At 41.8% G+C, this 16249-nt stretch overlaps 1 protein-coding gene across 4 annotated transcripts in view; it reads right to left on the reverse strand.

Moving 5' to 3' along the window:
- The window catches only part of Edem2 (ER degradation enhancer, mannosidase alpha-like 2), a 148979-nt gene that overhangs the window by 24333 nt on the left and 108397 nt on the right, over positions 1–16249 (reverse strand). For 2 of the 4 annotated variants that reach the window (XM_068370564.1, XM_068370563.1), the window contains exon 16: positions 8887–9441. The exons of the other annotated variants lie outside the window; for them this stretch is intronic. In XM_068370564.1, coding sequence (XP_068226665.1) covers positions 8887–9441 — 555 coding nt within the window. The remainder of the gene's footprint in view (positions 1–8886; positions 9442–16249) is intronic. 4 annotated transcript variants of the gene reach the window in all.

Below are 16249 nucleotides of genomic sequence, written 5' to 3' on the forward strand. Positions count from 1 at the left end.
AGAGCACTAAAATCTTAAAAATCAGGAGGAAGAGGAGGCAGTTAGTTGGACCATTGTGACACAGATGGAATAGGCAAATAGCATATGGCTCATCACAGATTTGCATTCCGGGAATATTTTTAAATTTTACGGGTAAATGTCAATAAATCCAAACTTCCAAAGAGAAGTAATATGAATATCAGGGGAGATTCATAGAAATAAACATATTAGCTAATGAATTTAACTTTTCTCTCTAAAAGTTATGTTTTGCATATACGTATCTGATTTGGTTTATGGAAGCTTGGTCTCATAACCTGGCATTGAAAATACCGTATATTTCCGCGCATAAGACAACCTTCATATAAAATGAGGTAAAAATTAAGACATTTTGATGAATTTAGGTCATATCTACTGTATAAGACAACTGGTGAATTACAGGAAAATCAGCTTTTGCTGTATACTGTACTTACAAATCCAAAATAAATCAAACAAAGGCAATTTTATATTGTGATTTTGCTGCCTAAAACGGAAATCGTGTTGTTTACGTTTCCTCACCAATCATAATGAGCAAACGAATGCATTTACACATGCACGTGATAACTAATGATACTAAGAATTTTAGTAAAGATTGTTATTACAAATAATTTACTTGCCATATCCCTAGAAATTCCAACATGTCGCATAATAGGAAAATCATTGTCAACAATAACAAATTACCGCTAATGACAGTATGAAAATTTTACGGTCTTATGATTGTTTTAAACGGTTAAATGATAATTGTACATAAGATTTCTAAAATATTTTTCCTAACTTCAGTTTTAAGTTAATATAATTTCTAAAAAAATGATATTTTGATTATAAAATAAATTTTTGAATATACTTACCCGGTGAATATATAATAGCTGACGTCTCGGACGGCTCGACAGATACCAAAAACTCGCGAGCGATCGCCATGAAGGTTGCGGGTGTGACCACCAGCGCCGACTATCGGCCAGATACCGCATATACTTGTCAACATCTCCAGTTCTTCTCATTCCGCTGGGTCTCTATCGGTGAGGAAGGGAGGGCCTTTAATTTATATATTCACCGGGTAAGTATATTCAAAAATTTATTTTATAATCAAAATATCATTTTTAAATATTAAACTTAGCCGGTGAATATATAATAGCTGATTCACACCCATGGTGGTGGGTAGAGACCAGTATTAATACAATAAAGGCGTATATGCTCATGAGTTTTTGACAATTATATCATAACAAAACCCACTTAAATATAGGTACCTGGTAAGGAAGCTGACTCTGACGATTACTCTGCCTTATTAGTCCGCTTTCCTCACGAAGCCCAGCCATCCTCTCAGGATGCTGAAAGACTCCCAGGAGCTGTTATATCCAGGGCGACCACCCATACAACAGGACCTCATCAAAACCCTTAATCTGGGCGCTCTCAAGAAACGACATTTGACCACCCGCCAAATCAAAAAGGATGCGAAAGACTTCTCAGTCTTCCGTACAACCCAAGACAAGATTAAAAACATTTCAAGAGAAGATTAAGAGGATATTGGGATTAAGGGAATGTAGTGGTAGAACCCTCACCCACTACTGCACTCGCTGCAACGAATGGACCCAGTGTGTAGCAGTCCTCATAAAGAGTCTGGACGTCTTTTAAGTAAAATGAAGCGAACACCGACTTGCTCCTCCAAAAGGTCGCGTCCATAATACTTCGCAGAGATGTTTTGCTTAAAAGCCACGGAAGTTGCTATCGCTCTTACTTCGTGCGTCTTGACCTTAAGTAAACAACGATCTTTTTCACTTAAGTGAGAATGTGCCTCTCGGATTAAAAATCTAATAAAATACGATATAGCATTTTTAGACATAGGCAATGAGGGCTTCTTAACGGAGCACCATAAGGCCTCAGACCCACCTCGTAAAGATCTGGTACGAGCTAAATAAAACTTAAGAGCTCTGACTGGGCACAGTACTCTTTCAACCTCGTTGCCTACGATCTCTGATAGGCAAGGTATATCAAAAGATTTAGGCCAAGGACGAGAAGGCAGTTCATTTTTGGCTAAGAAACCAAGCTGAAGCGAACATGTGGCTTTATCTGTAGAGAAGCCGATGTTTTTACTAAAGGCATGGATCTCACTGACCCTTTTAGCCGAAGCCAAGCACACCAAAAAAAGCGTCTTGAGGGTGAGATCCTTCAGGGAGGCTGAATGCAATGGCTCAAACCTGTCGGACATTAGGAACCTTAGGACCACGTCTAAGTTCCAAGCAGGAGTTGACATACGACGCTCCTTAGAGGTCTCGAAGGACTTAAGGAGATCTTGGAGATCTTTATTATTGGACAGATCCAAGCCTCTATGTCTGAACACAGAAGCCAACATGCTCCTGTAGCCCTTGATAGTGGGAGCAGAGAGGGAGCGAACATTTCTCAGATGCAGGAGAAAGTCTGCAATTTGGGCTACAGAGGTACTGGAAGAGGAAATGGATGATGACTTGCACCAATCTCTAAAGACCTCCCACTTCGACTGGTAGACCTTGATGGTAGATGTTCTCCTAGCCCTCGCAATCGCTCTGGCTGCCTCCTTCGAAAATCCTCGAGCTCTTGAGAGTCTTTCGATAGTCTGAAGGCAGTCAGACGAAGCGCGGGGAGGCTTTGATGAAGACTCCTTACGAGGGGCTGCCGTAAATGATCCATCCTTAAAGGCAGACTCCTTGGAACGTCTACCAGCCATTGAAGTACCTCTGTGAACCACTCTCTCGCGGGCCAGAGGGGAGCAACTAACGTCAACCTTGTCCCTTCGTGAGAGGCGAACTTCTGCAGCACCCTGTTGATGATCTTGAACGGTGGGAATGCGTACGCGTCCAGGTGAGACCAGTCCAGCAGAAAGGCATCTATGTGGGCCGCCTCTGGATCTGGGACTAGAGAGCAATAGGTCGGGAGCCTTTTGGTCAAAGAGGTCGCAAAGAGGTCTATGGTGGGTTGACCCCAAGTCATCCAAAGACTCTTGCTCACGTCCTTGTGGAGGGTTCATTCTGTGGGGATCACCTGACCTCTCCGACTGAGACAGTCCGCCAAGACGTTCAATTCCCCCTGGATGAACCTTGTCAACAGTGAGATGCCTCGATCTTTTGACCAGATGAGGAGGTCCCTTGCGATGACGAACAGTGTGTGGGAGTGAGTGCCTCCTTGCTTGGAGATGTACGCCAAGGCTGTGGTGTTGTCCGAATTCACTTCTACCACTTTGTTTCGTAGAAGACTCTCGAAACTCGTCAAGGCCAAGTGAACAGCCAACAGCTCCTTGCAGTTGAAGTGCAGGCTCCTCTGATCCGACGTCCAAAGACCTGAACATTCCAGACCGTCCAGAGTCGCTCCCCAACCCAAATCCGACGCGTCTGAGAATAACACGTGGTTTGGGTTCTTGACCGCCAGGGACAGACCCTCTCGAAGACTTATGTTGCTGTCCCACCAGTTCAGGCACGTCTTTACTGGCTCGGAGATCGGGATTGAAACAGTTTCCAAAGTCTTGCCCTTGTCCCAATGGGAGTCTAGATGGAACTGGAGAGGGCAAAGGTGAAGTCTCCCTAGTGAGATAAATTGTTCCAGGGATGACAGAGTCCCTAGGAGGCTCATCCAACTTCTCACTGAGCAACGGTCTTTTCTCAGCATGAGGCGGACTTTGAGCAAGGCTTGCTCTATCCTGGTGGCAGACGGAAAAGCCCGAAAAGCTAGACTGCGAATCTCCATCCCCAAATAGAGAATTGTCTGGGAGGGATTCAGTTGAGACTTTTCTAAGTTCACTAACAGTCCCAACTCCTTTGCAAGATCCAACGTCCATTGAAGGTCCTGCAGACAGCGATGACGGGACGACGCTCTGAGTAGCCAGTCGTCCAGGTACAGGGAGGCTCGAATTCCCGATAAATGAAGAAATTTTGCCACATTCCTCATGAGCCTCGTAAAAAAAACAAGAGGAGCAGGGCTGAGGCCGAAGCACAGTGCTCGGAACTGGTACACCACATTCTTGTATACAAACCTTAGATACGGTTGAGAATCCGGGTGTATAGGAATGTGGAAGTACGCATCCTGCAGGTCGAGAGAGACCATCCAGTCTCCCTCTCTGACCGCTGCTAGGACGGACTTCATGGTCTCCATCGTAAATTTTGTTTTTACAACAAAAACGTTGAGCGCACTGACATCCAGCACTGGCCTCCAACCTCCTGTATGCTTTGGGACTAGGAAGAGACGGTTGTAAAATCCCGGTGATTGAAGGTCCGAGACTTTCACCACCGCTCCCTTCTCTAGCAACTGAGACACCTGCTGATGTAGAGCTTGTCTCCTTGACTCCTCTCGATACCTAGGAGAGAGGTCTAAAGGAACTGTTACTAGAGGAGGTCTCCGTACAAAAGGTATTTTGTACCCCTCCTTGAGGAACAACACAGACTCTCGGTCTGCACCCCTCTTCTCCCAGGCCTGCCAGAAGTTGTTCAGTCTGGCCCCTACCGCTGTCTGAGGACGTGGGCAGTCAGACTCTGCCACGGGAGGACTTGGATCCTCTCCTCTTGCCTCTTTTACTGTCGGCACGAGCGCCTCCCCTACTGGGGGCTCTGCCACGAAAGGGCGGGATAAACCTCGTCGCTGGGGTATCGATCTTGGGTCTTACGACATAAGACGATGAAGGAGCAGCCTTGCGCGCCGATGTAGCCATCAGGTCGTGGGTATCCTTCTGCACCAGAGAAGCCGCAATATCCTTGATCAACTGCTGAGAAAACAAGGCAGATGACAACGGGGCAAAGAGAAGCTCCGACCTTTGGCAGGGAGTTACTCCTGCCGAAAGGAACGAGCAAAGGGTCTCCCTCTTCTTCAGGACTCCTGCCGTAAAGGTAGCGGCGAGCTCATTAGAGCCATCACGGATGGCTTTGTCCATGCAGGACATACAATAAGCACGGAAACATCACGGTCGGCCGAAGAGATCTTCCTGCTTAAGGCTCCTAGCGACCAATCTAAGAAGTTAAAAACTTCGAAGGCCCTGTAAACCCCTTTGAGGAGATGGTCAAGGTCCGAGGAGGACCAGTAAACTTTAGAGCGTCTCATGGCCAGGCGACGGGGAGAGTCTACGAGGCTTGAGAAGTCTCCCTGGGCAGAGGCAGGAACTCCCAAGCCGAGAACTTCTCCCGTGTCATACCAGACGCTCGCTCTAGAAGCCAGTTTAAAAGGAGGGAAAGCAAAGGCTGTCTTCCCCAAACTCCTCCTGGTGATCAACCAGTCGCCTAGCAAACGTAAAGCTCTCTTAGAAGAGCGAGAGAGCACTAGCTTAGTAAACGAAGGCTTCGAAGTAGCTAGGCCTAGCGTAAACTCTGACGGAGGCGAACGAGGAGCAGCAGTTACAAAATGGTCCGGAAACAGATCCTTAAAAATCAGCATGATTTTTTTAAAGTCCATAGAGGGCTGAGCAGCTTTAGGCTCCTCTCCGTCTGACAAAGTCCCCAAAGGAATATCAGTTGGAGGGGGATCAGCAACTTCCTCATCTGAAGGAACCTCGTCCGACAATTGCCGAGTCTCATGAAAAGGAGAGACCTGCCGCGGCGGCAACGCTTGACAGGCAATGTCAACAAGCAAAGGAGCAGCAGTAGCAGTAGAGGAAGCGACGTCACGCCGCTGCTGAAAGGACTGAAATCCTTGTGACTGACCAACAACAACAACTGAAGTTGATTGACGCTCGACGTCACGTCGGAACTGCCTTGACTGCATAGACTGAGCAGGCAAAACAAACTCCGACTGCGGTGATTGACGCTCAACGTCACGTCGAGGCAACAGAGCCGGTCGGCGAACGTCAGGTCGGCGCTGTGGCGGCAGCGGCTGAACGTCAACACGAGACTGCGGCAGCGGCTGAACGTCAACACGAGACTGCGGCAGCGGCTGAACGTCAACACGAGACTGCAGCGAGGGAGGATCCACGTCACGTGACTGACGTGAAAAACTACTGACATCACGTTTCAAAGTACAAGAAACGTCAGCACTGACGTCAAACGGACGAGTAAATACTCGTTTGGGCGGCTGACGGCCAGAGTCTCGTTCAGCGTAACGGCGACTCGAAAGCAAAGGATCATCGCGAACCTGCTCAACGTCATACTCCTCCATAAGGGAGGCAAGCTTAGTCTGCATGTCCCGCAGGACAACCCACTTCGGATCAACGGGAGTCGGAACAGGCCGAGACGACGGTAACGTCTGTGTTGGCAAAACATTGCCTTTACCGCGACCCTCGGACCCCGTGTTACGCTTGCGTTTAATAGGCGAACAGTCTTCCGACGACTGCAAAGGGTCAGAGCTGTCCCAATGGCTACAGCCAGGACGCTGGACCTGTCCTGAAGGGACTGACTTTCGCTTCAAGGGTCTAGAAACCTTGCGCCAAGGTTTCTTTTGCGAAAAGTCTTCGGATGACGAGGAGAACACAGTCTCACCCGTCTTATGGTAAGGGCAATCTTGACGAGAAACGTCCGATACCAAAGAGGGAACGTCTGTACGTTGGTTAAAGCCTCTCGTCCCCTTAAGTCCTACGACATTACTTCTCCCTGGTGCAGGGGAGCCTGAAAGAGGTCTCGGACTAGGGGAGCGACAAGCACGAACAGACGAACCCTCGGTCGCAACACTAAATACACTTTGCGCACTTATCACTTTATCACTACGATTTTCTGATTTACCACTCTGATACTTCAATAACTTCACATCTGACATGAGTTGGTTACGGTCCGATGCTAAGGACTCAACTTTTTCGCCTAAAGCTTGAATCGCAAGAAACATATCCCGCATGGACGGTTCATGAGTGCTAGTAGGGGGTTCAGGAACAACTACTACAGGGGAAGGATTAGGTTCAGAGAAAATCCAAAAAGAAACCAAAGTCATCAACAATAAACACTAGTCAAAAAAGGGTTTCAAGAGTTTTAATTGAAGAAAAAACACCCGTCACAGCGAAAGCTCAAAAACAACCAAAATAAAGTACTTCACCAAAAAGGACGAAAACTCAAGGTCATCAGCGAGCGGAATCAACTTGTCGATAAGACCGACAGAGAAGAACTGGAGATGTTGACAAGTATATGCGGTATCTGGCCGATAGTCGGCGCTGGTGGTCACTCCCGCAACCTTCATGGCGATCGCTCGCGAGTTTTTGGTATCTGTCGAGCCGTCCGAGACGTCAGCTATTATATATTCACCGGCTAAGTTTAATATTTAAAAAACTTGTACCCACATCAATTAAGAAACCACCAGCAAAAAGAAAATATAAGGCTAGTTTTGAATTAAAAGTTAATCAAGCAGCCAAAAAATCAAACAATAATATTGTGTTGCCGCTAGAATGTTCGATGTGACAGAGAAGATGATGCAAGAATAGAGAGTGGTGGATTTTTAATGAAAAAAAATATGGTAACCTAAATTCTATTACTACTGTCACTAATGATACCATTAAAATTATTGAAAGGTTAGAAAAAGAAAACAATAAAGGTCACTGAGAACAAAACCATATCTATATGTTACATTTAGTCAGCTGTCCTTGTATAGATAAAAGTTGATTTTATTGTTGATAAAGAATATTTCCTTAAATAGATTACTTATCATAAACTTATGTTAATAATATGAAAGGTAAATATGGTTTGGTTACCTTTATTACCATTTATCATGCCTAGGCTAGCCTACCAATAAACACCATTTGATATTCAAGGTGTGATTTTCAGATCGGTTGTATAAGACACCCCCAAATTTTCAAGGGTGAATTTTAGAATTTAGTGCTTGTCTTATGCATGGAAATATACAGTATTAAGTTATCTATTAATGTATCAAGACAATGAAGAAATGAATAAAATAACGGGATAGAGAAAAAAAAGGTTTGGAAAGTAAATGAGGTGAGGTATAAAGATCTAACAATGAAACTGTAGAACAACCTCACAATTGCACTTTAAAGTAACAGTAAGAGAAGCTGGAGAGTAGTTGAAAGAAAGTAGGAACAAATGTTGGCTAGAAGGCTGCAAAAATAGGTGTAGCTAGGCTATATTTGTTACACATTTTACTATTATTATATTACAATGGCTTTGTATTGTTTGTATGTAGTCAATGCATCCTTTTGATCTCTGGCAGGTAGGGCAGGGAATCCTCCAGGGATTACTTCCCAATCTACCACCTACAGATCTTGAAACTTCCGGTATGAGATGGTGATAATGAATTTATAGGAAGGTAACCTCCATAAAAGTTTGAAATTATGTTTGGGCATGACCCCTTTCACACCTCATTACTCTTCAGATTCTTTGAAGAGAAGGGTAACTTCAGCCTAAACAAACTGTAAAAAGGGATTAAACTGACTGACCTTTTGTAAAGTAAGGAATTCAAATAGAAATTTCATAACATCATAATCACCTGGTAAACTGTGTACTGTATGCTATTAATGTTATCTAGAAATATTAGATTAAAGAGGTTTATGTGTTATTCACAAATCATTCCAGAGTGCAAACACTAAATTATTCCTAAGAAATGGAAACATTTCTTTGGCAAATTAAAATAAGAAATATACCGCAGTATCACAGAGTGCACTCCACGTACTCATAAACTGTTAAGAAACACATACAACACATGAACAACAGTTTGAGAAGCGAGTCAAATTATAGCAATGGATAAGTTCACTAGTGCTTAAACACTAAAGTTTGCAAAATCATTTATTGGACATGAAATTCTAACTGTGACAAGAGCACTGGGGTTAAACACACATTAGCAATGCAATTCCAAGCAACATTAATCCTTAAGTACCGAACCTTACAAACCATGCAACCTTCACCTATTACGGAGAAAAAAACTGGCAAAAATCAGCCCCCTCTTCCGGTGGTACAAATTCTATATTATCATCCAAAAGATCATTAATTTTCTCACCATCAGCAGTAACAGGCGAATCACATTTTTCCGAAATATCACGGTCAGTAGTACTACGGCTACCTTCTACCATAGTGCATAAACCCACTCTTTTATTTGCCTGGACATATACAGTATCTATTTCCAAGCCATCATCAGGTTTACTTTTGCTATCCTTCGTTTCATGCTTTGAAATATCTGTGTCCGTTAATTTGCTATTCTTAATTGCTCTAATGTCAGCGTTGTCACTCCAACTGGATTCTTTTCCCTGTACTGATTTCACTTTTGTTTCTACTGAACTCTCAACTTCCAGGTCATGAACATCTTTTGGTTCCTTAGCTGCATTCCTCTGCAGTATATTTTCTTGGATGCTATTAGAACTATTAACAGTATATTCACTAGAATCTTTATTCCCTTCATCATCATCATCATCCTCATCGTCAAAATAGTCTTCATCATCGTCGTCATCGTCATCATCATCATCATCAAGCAAGTTATCAATTTTGATGTCAAAACTTTTCTCGAAGTTTAGAGAGTCTTCATCCTCAGGTTTCCCTTCAAATTCATCAGCATCCTCTTGAATATAGTTGTAACACTGATTAAGAACAGTATTACTTCTGTATTTTTTCCAAATACTAGGAGGCAAAGGTGTAAAAAATATGAAGTCTTCTAAGTAATCTACATATAAACAACATCCACAGTGCATGTCTTTAACTGAAAAATGCCATGCAAAGAATGGAAACTTGATCTAAGTGAATGTCTACTTAATGGATACAAAAAAAAGAAATTAAGGGTAAAAGAATTAAATACTAAATATACCAATCACCTGCATAAAAAAACATATCACTGGTGTACTAAAATCAAGTACTATCTCAAGTGTAGCGTAATCAAAAATACACTTTAATCTTAATATCAACTGATTTCATATTACATTTTCATGCAGAACCTACAGTATTCTAAAAATTAGAAATTTCATACAAACCTATCACTCATATAAAGGACACATTCTCAGTCTGTGAATACACCAGACAACACTGTTTCTTCATAATTAGACACAAGAGTAAACATAATACTTCTGACTTTGTGAGCTCTAGACAGAGTTGGTATCTCCATCACCTCCATGGTCAGGATGCATGCTCTTTTCAGCATCTAACTAAGCCATAAAGAGACGGTATTCTTCATCATCTCTTACTTGGTTTTGCTAGTGATAAGGAAGATTTGTTGCCAGTATTGATAGTGAAATCAAAAGAAAAGCAAGGAATGACTGGAGAGAATATTTGGACAGTAAAGCAGATGAGGCTGACAAAGCTTTGAATTCAGGAAGTGGCTATGGTGTGAGAATTGCTAATAGAATTATTAATGAAATCTCAACTGGGGGAAAGAAGAAGCATATACTCATCAAAAAGAGAGATGGATCTGTTATAGCAACAGAAAATGAAGAAAGACAACATTGGATGGAACACTTTAGTTTGGTTATGAATAGGAGATACGAAGAGAATAATTTGATTGATATACCTGAAGATGATGAAGACCTTGATGTTCCCATGAATGAATTCAGTGTGTTTGAAGTTGAAACTATCCTATAAAAACTAAAGAGATGGAAAGCCCCAAGATATGATGGAATAACTGCCGAGATTATACTGGCCGAAAATGAAGTGACTCCCAGACAACTTACAAGATTATTTTGTAGAATGTGGCATGAAGAGGCAAAACCTGATGAATGGGAGTTAGGAGTGTTGGTGAAAATAGCAAAAAAGGGAGACCTGACTGATTGCAATAATTACAGAGGCATAACACTTACATCCGTTGTTATGAAAATATATAGTATGCTTATTCTAAAGAGACAGGAGAATAAGATTGATGAAAAGATGAGAGATGAATAAGCAGGATTTATAAAAGGTAGATGTTGCACTGACCAAATTTTCAATTTGAGACATGTACAGCAATGCGTAAAATATAGAAATCCCCTTTTGATGGCATTTGTGGACTATGAAAAAACCTTTGATAGTGTGCACCGGCCAATTTTGTGGAGAGTCCTGCATTATTATGGAATTCCTCTTAAATATGTAAATTTGATTGTGTTCATGAGCATAGCAAGTGCAAAGTTGATGTTAATGGAGTCTTATCAAATGAATTTCCAATGAACAGCGGAGTACTCCGTGGGAATATGTTGTCACCTTAGTTGTTTATCCTCTTCATGGATTTTGTAATGCGTAGAACAGTCAGAGATGGTGATGAAGGATTGGACTGGATTGGTGATAGAAATTTAGCAGACCTAGAGTAAGCTGATGATGCTGTCCTTGTTAGCAAAACACCACAGGATTTGCAATGCTTGCTTACGAAAATGCATGAAATATCACACGAGGTTGGGGTGAAGATAGAAGAAAGACAGAGATGATGAGAATAGAGCATGCAATGGAAAATGAAATACAATTGGAAGGAGAAAGGATTAATGAGGTAGAATTATTAAAGTATTTAAGAACTATGATCTCTAATACAGGGTCTTTAGAATTACAGTTTAGTGAAAGATTGAAAAAAAGCAAATTATTATTATAATTACTAGCCAAGCTACAACCCTAGTTGGAAAAGCAAGATGCTATAAGCCCAAAGGCTCCAATGGGGAAAAAAAGCCCAGTGAGGAAAGGAAATAAGGAAATAAATAATGAGAACAAATTAAAAATAAATCATTCTAAAAACAGTAACAACGTCAAAACAGATATGTCATATATAAACTATAAAAAGACTTATGTCAGCCTGTTCAACATAAAAACATTTGCAAAAACTTTCAACTTTTGAAGCTCTACTGATTCAACTACCCGATTAGGAAGATCATTCCACAACTTGGTCACAGCTGGAATAAAACTTCTAGCATACTGTGTAATATTGAGCCTCATGATGGAGAAGGCCTGGCTAATAGAATTAACTGCCTGCCAAGTATTACGAACAGGATGGAATTGTCCAGGAAGATCTAAATGTAAATGGTTGTCAGAGTTATGAAAAATTTTATGCAACATGCATAGTGAACTAATTGAACAACAGTGCCAAAGATTAATATCTAGATCAGGAATAGGAAATTTAATAGACCTAAGTTTCTTTCCAACAAACTAAAATGAAAATCAGCAGTTGAAGACCAGAGAGGAGAACAATAGTCAAAACAAGGTAGAATGAAAGAATTAAAACACTTTTTCACAATAGATTGATCACCGAAAATCTTGAAAGACTTTCTCAATAAGCCCTTTTTTGTGCAATGGAAGAAGACACAGACCTAATGTGTTTCTTCAAAGTAAATTTGCTGTCGAGAATCACACCTAAAATTATAAGCCATACAAAGTTAAAGAAACATTATCAATACTGAAATCAGACAATGGGTATGTTAAGTAAAATTGGGAAATCAAATTGCCTGAAATTACACAAACATCAGAATATATATCAGCTTAGTGAGATCGGTGTTACTGTTTGGATATGAGTCATGGCATGACAATGAAACAATCTCCAATAGATTTAGTAGATTTGAGAACAAAGCCCTCAGAAGGATATTGGGAGTTATATGGCAGGACAGCATTAGAAATGAAACTATAAGAGAGATTACTCGAGTGCCATATGCGGATGAGATCATGATGAGGGGTAGATGGAGATGGTTTGGGCATGCTCTTCGCACTCCCCAAGAGAGATTAGTTCATCAAACGTTCAGCTGGGTTCCACAAGGGACTAGAAGACTTGGAAGTCCCAGACCTACATGGCTGAGGACTGTGAAGCGTGAAATAGGAGATGATAAATGAAGAAGTATTGAATTAAAAGCTCAAGATAGAGACGACTGGCGAAATCTAACCAAGGCCCTTTGCGTCAATAGGCATAGGAGGAGATGATGATGATGCTGATGCTGATGATGATGAAGGCCTGAGATGCAAAGTTATCCCCCGATAGCACCGCAGAGGTCACACAAACACAAAAGCATCACCTCTCAATTACTAACCTACATTTCATATAACAATGGGACAGAAAAGGTCTCGAACCTTGGATCAAATACTAATGGGTTAGGTTTTGACCTTGAATTAGGGCATAAAACTATAGGAGACCTTCAAGAAAGAATTGTTTATTAAGAGAGTCTGTGTAACTCTCCTACTCTCTACTCTCTTTGCAGATGCTACAGCTAGCAAAACGAGTCTTGAGAGTTAGATCTCTGTCTGGCCATCTTTTCAAAGGCTCCTATGGTGTATGCATAAGGGACTTGAGAAATCCTTGAAAATCCCCATAACCATGGATACCTCCCACAATGGGATGTGTATGACCTACATTAGGAAGACAGTGCTCAAGGCTAAGCGACAGCCTTTAATAGCCATGACCAAGAGATGCTCATTTAAACAAATATAGACAAAGAAGTCAGCGATAAGTGCTAGAGGCGCTCAAACTGGAGAAGTAACCCTTCTATGACAATAATTGCAAAAAAGGCCCACTTTCCCTGGTACTGTATACAGCTGAAGAGGACAGTGGTAGGAACCCAGACATCCTCTGGGTAATCCCTTGCAAAAAGCCTTCTTCTCAGAAAAGATGCTGGGCATCCTTCAACTGTAAACAACTTCATGGAATGGTGGTACCTCTGAAGGGGCAGCTCACAGAAAAGACGGTTCTCAGGGGCAGTTCTCTCGGGACCTCAACCAAATGTGTTAACAGATTTGGATACCAATCAGCTAATGGCTATCTAGGAACCACAGGGATCATCCTGAGACCCAGCATGAACAACACTTGGCTGATAAGCAAGCTGAACTGGTAAAAGGCATAAGCATCCAGATGATTCAATGAGCATTGGAAAGCATCCCAAAACAGTGATAATGGATTGAATGGGAAATTGGGACACTGTTCTATGTTTAGCTGTGTGGTGAACAGAACAATTCCCAGTAAGGCCCATAAGGCAAGAAGCCCTTTTGCTATGCAAGGATGCAGAGACCTCTACAATCCTACAGCCCGCTCCTGGCGACTGAGTGTCTGTTGGTACATTTCTTTTGCCAAAATGTTTCCTTCTAACTACCCAAATCTGCTTTGTACTCTTGAAAGGAGGGAGGGAAACTATGCCCCAATGCTTGTTGATATGAACTACTATGATGGTGTTGTTGCTCAACAACAATACCAAGTGCTTCATCAAACATTCTGGATATGCCTGCAGTGCTAGAAACATTGCTTACATCTACAAGACATTGCTATGCTGATGCCTTTCCTCTACTGACCAGACACCTGATGTGACCGGGTCGCCAAGGCTGTGCCCCACTACTCATTGAACGCATTTGAGAACAGTTGAATGTCTGAAGGTAGGGAGTTGTGTGGAACTCCTATCCACCAGGTAAGATTGGACTATTACTCCTGTCCTACTGGAATGGGATGGGTTGGGGGTGGATGACGACCACTGATCCTTTAAATACCACTGAAGTGATCTCTATTGGGGACATCTTTGAGGAACGAGCTTTTCCGAGGAAAGATGGCCTTAAAGACTTTGCCTGTGTCAAGCTGGAAGTGCTATTTTGGACAGAAATGGTTGCGCTACCCCTCTGAGTTTGCAGATATGATAATCTAATAGAGATGATCGTTACTGCTGTCTATCAACATGCCCAGATACTTTGTCTCCTTGGATGTGATATTCAACTTTTCCCTATCTATCACAATCACCAGAATACCGTACAACAAGAGGAGAGAAGGCAATCTCGGTGCTGTAGCAATGCTTCACGGAGGTGGCCAGCATCAACCAATCGTCCATCGTCCGGATATATCTAGAGACATAACCCGTGCAAGTACAGTAGGCACAAGTTGACAACAGCTTTAAAACTCCAGTCAACAGTCCAAATCACAAAGTCTTAAAACTAGTAAATTGATATGCAAATTAGGGGGCCGATGGTCATTAAAAGGTAACAAGTAACCATCCTGAAGAACACTTACTACCCTAGGCTAAGTGTCATGTCACTACCAAGATGCCATACACCATGATAGGCGTCCCTTCTACTAACAACAACAGAAGAGAGGAACACAAACCTTCAGCGATTCCCTCTTCTCTCTGGCTCTTTCTCTACTGGCTAGGTTAGGGGCCTCAAAAGGGTTGTGCATGCACAGGCCCTTTCAAGTAGAAATTGCAGATGGTACTGATTGGGGTCTCAAGAAAGTCAGAGCACTTCTCCACCTGATGTGTTTAATAGTACAAGTGCAACCTTTGGACCAAGCTGTTTTGAGAATTGGTATCCCTTCTCTTTAAAAGGAGCTTTTTTGTCCCTGGAATATATGGGGCCACCGATTTCCTGACTGGTGTGCAAAAAATTTCACTGCCATCCCACTAAAATGCACAAGCTTCCTGTTCTTCTCTAGTCATGAGTTAATAATCCTGTCATCTTTGCAAAGTACAGTAATACCTTGGTTTAAGAGGGACGTAATATGAGCAAATCGATTTACAAGCAAACAAATTTAAATTTAAGCATGTTACATCGGTCAGCAAGCAAAATTTCTCTCCGTGTACGCATTTTTTTTAATAAGTACTAAAGAGATTAAAATGTGTATCCATACGGTACCCTAGCAGTGTTCATGGGCTATTTTGTTTACGTAACTTGAAATCTCCCTACCCTTTGCTCAGCCTAACTCTCTCACTTTCCTAGAAGCACTAGAAGAAGAACAATCTTTCACATGCATCTTTGGAATTGTTTATTATACAGTTGTAACAGCAGGTTCTTTGTCTGTTTCAACTAGATTGATGAGAAACAGTAAGAAGGTGGTACGGTTACCAAAGACACTATTGTTAAAATAGCAATGGTATTGAAGCTACTGAATAAGGGCCAGTATTAAGAAAATGCAGATATTTTAACTGAGAATGAGATGATAAAATTTAAATAAGGAAAAGCCTGCAATATCTATAAAAGAGAAAGCTTCGTCAGAGATAGTACCAAATTTAATACACTGTATTGACATTGCGTTGTCACATGTCTATGTATGAAGTTTTAAAGAAAAGGACATAACAGTCGACTCTAGAAAAGTTCCTTGGCAAAACTTAATGCAAGAATGTAAAAAAAGAAGACAAAGTGTCCAGCACAAGTAAATTAAGTGATGCAGTTAGTGTTGATGAACTATGTTCAAGAAAGAGAACTCCCGATAAAAGTTCTCATGGAGGAAGATTCTCTCTCTAAGCAGTAACCCCCTTCTCCACCTCCCATTTTTCCTTTATTTCTTAAGCAGGTCATCTCAAAGCTATTAAATTTTCTAAGGACATCTTAGCTTCTATGCTTTTAAATTGAATACAGGTAGTCGGTGACTTATGACCTATGCGACTTAGGATCATTCGACTTTATGAACACTTTTTCACTGTGATGACGACATGAGTCTGTCAGAAATAGTACAGTTATAGGACAACTATTGC

This window comes from Palaemon carinicauda, chromosome 3 (assembly GCF_036898095.1).
Source record: "Palaemon carinicauda isolate YSFRI2023 chromosome 3, ASM3689809v2, whole genome shotgun sequence".
Classification (NCBI taxonomy): domain Eukaryota; kingdom Metazoa; phylum Arthropoda; class Malacostraca; order Decapoda; family Palaemonidae; genus Palaemon; species Palaemon carinicauda.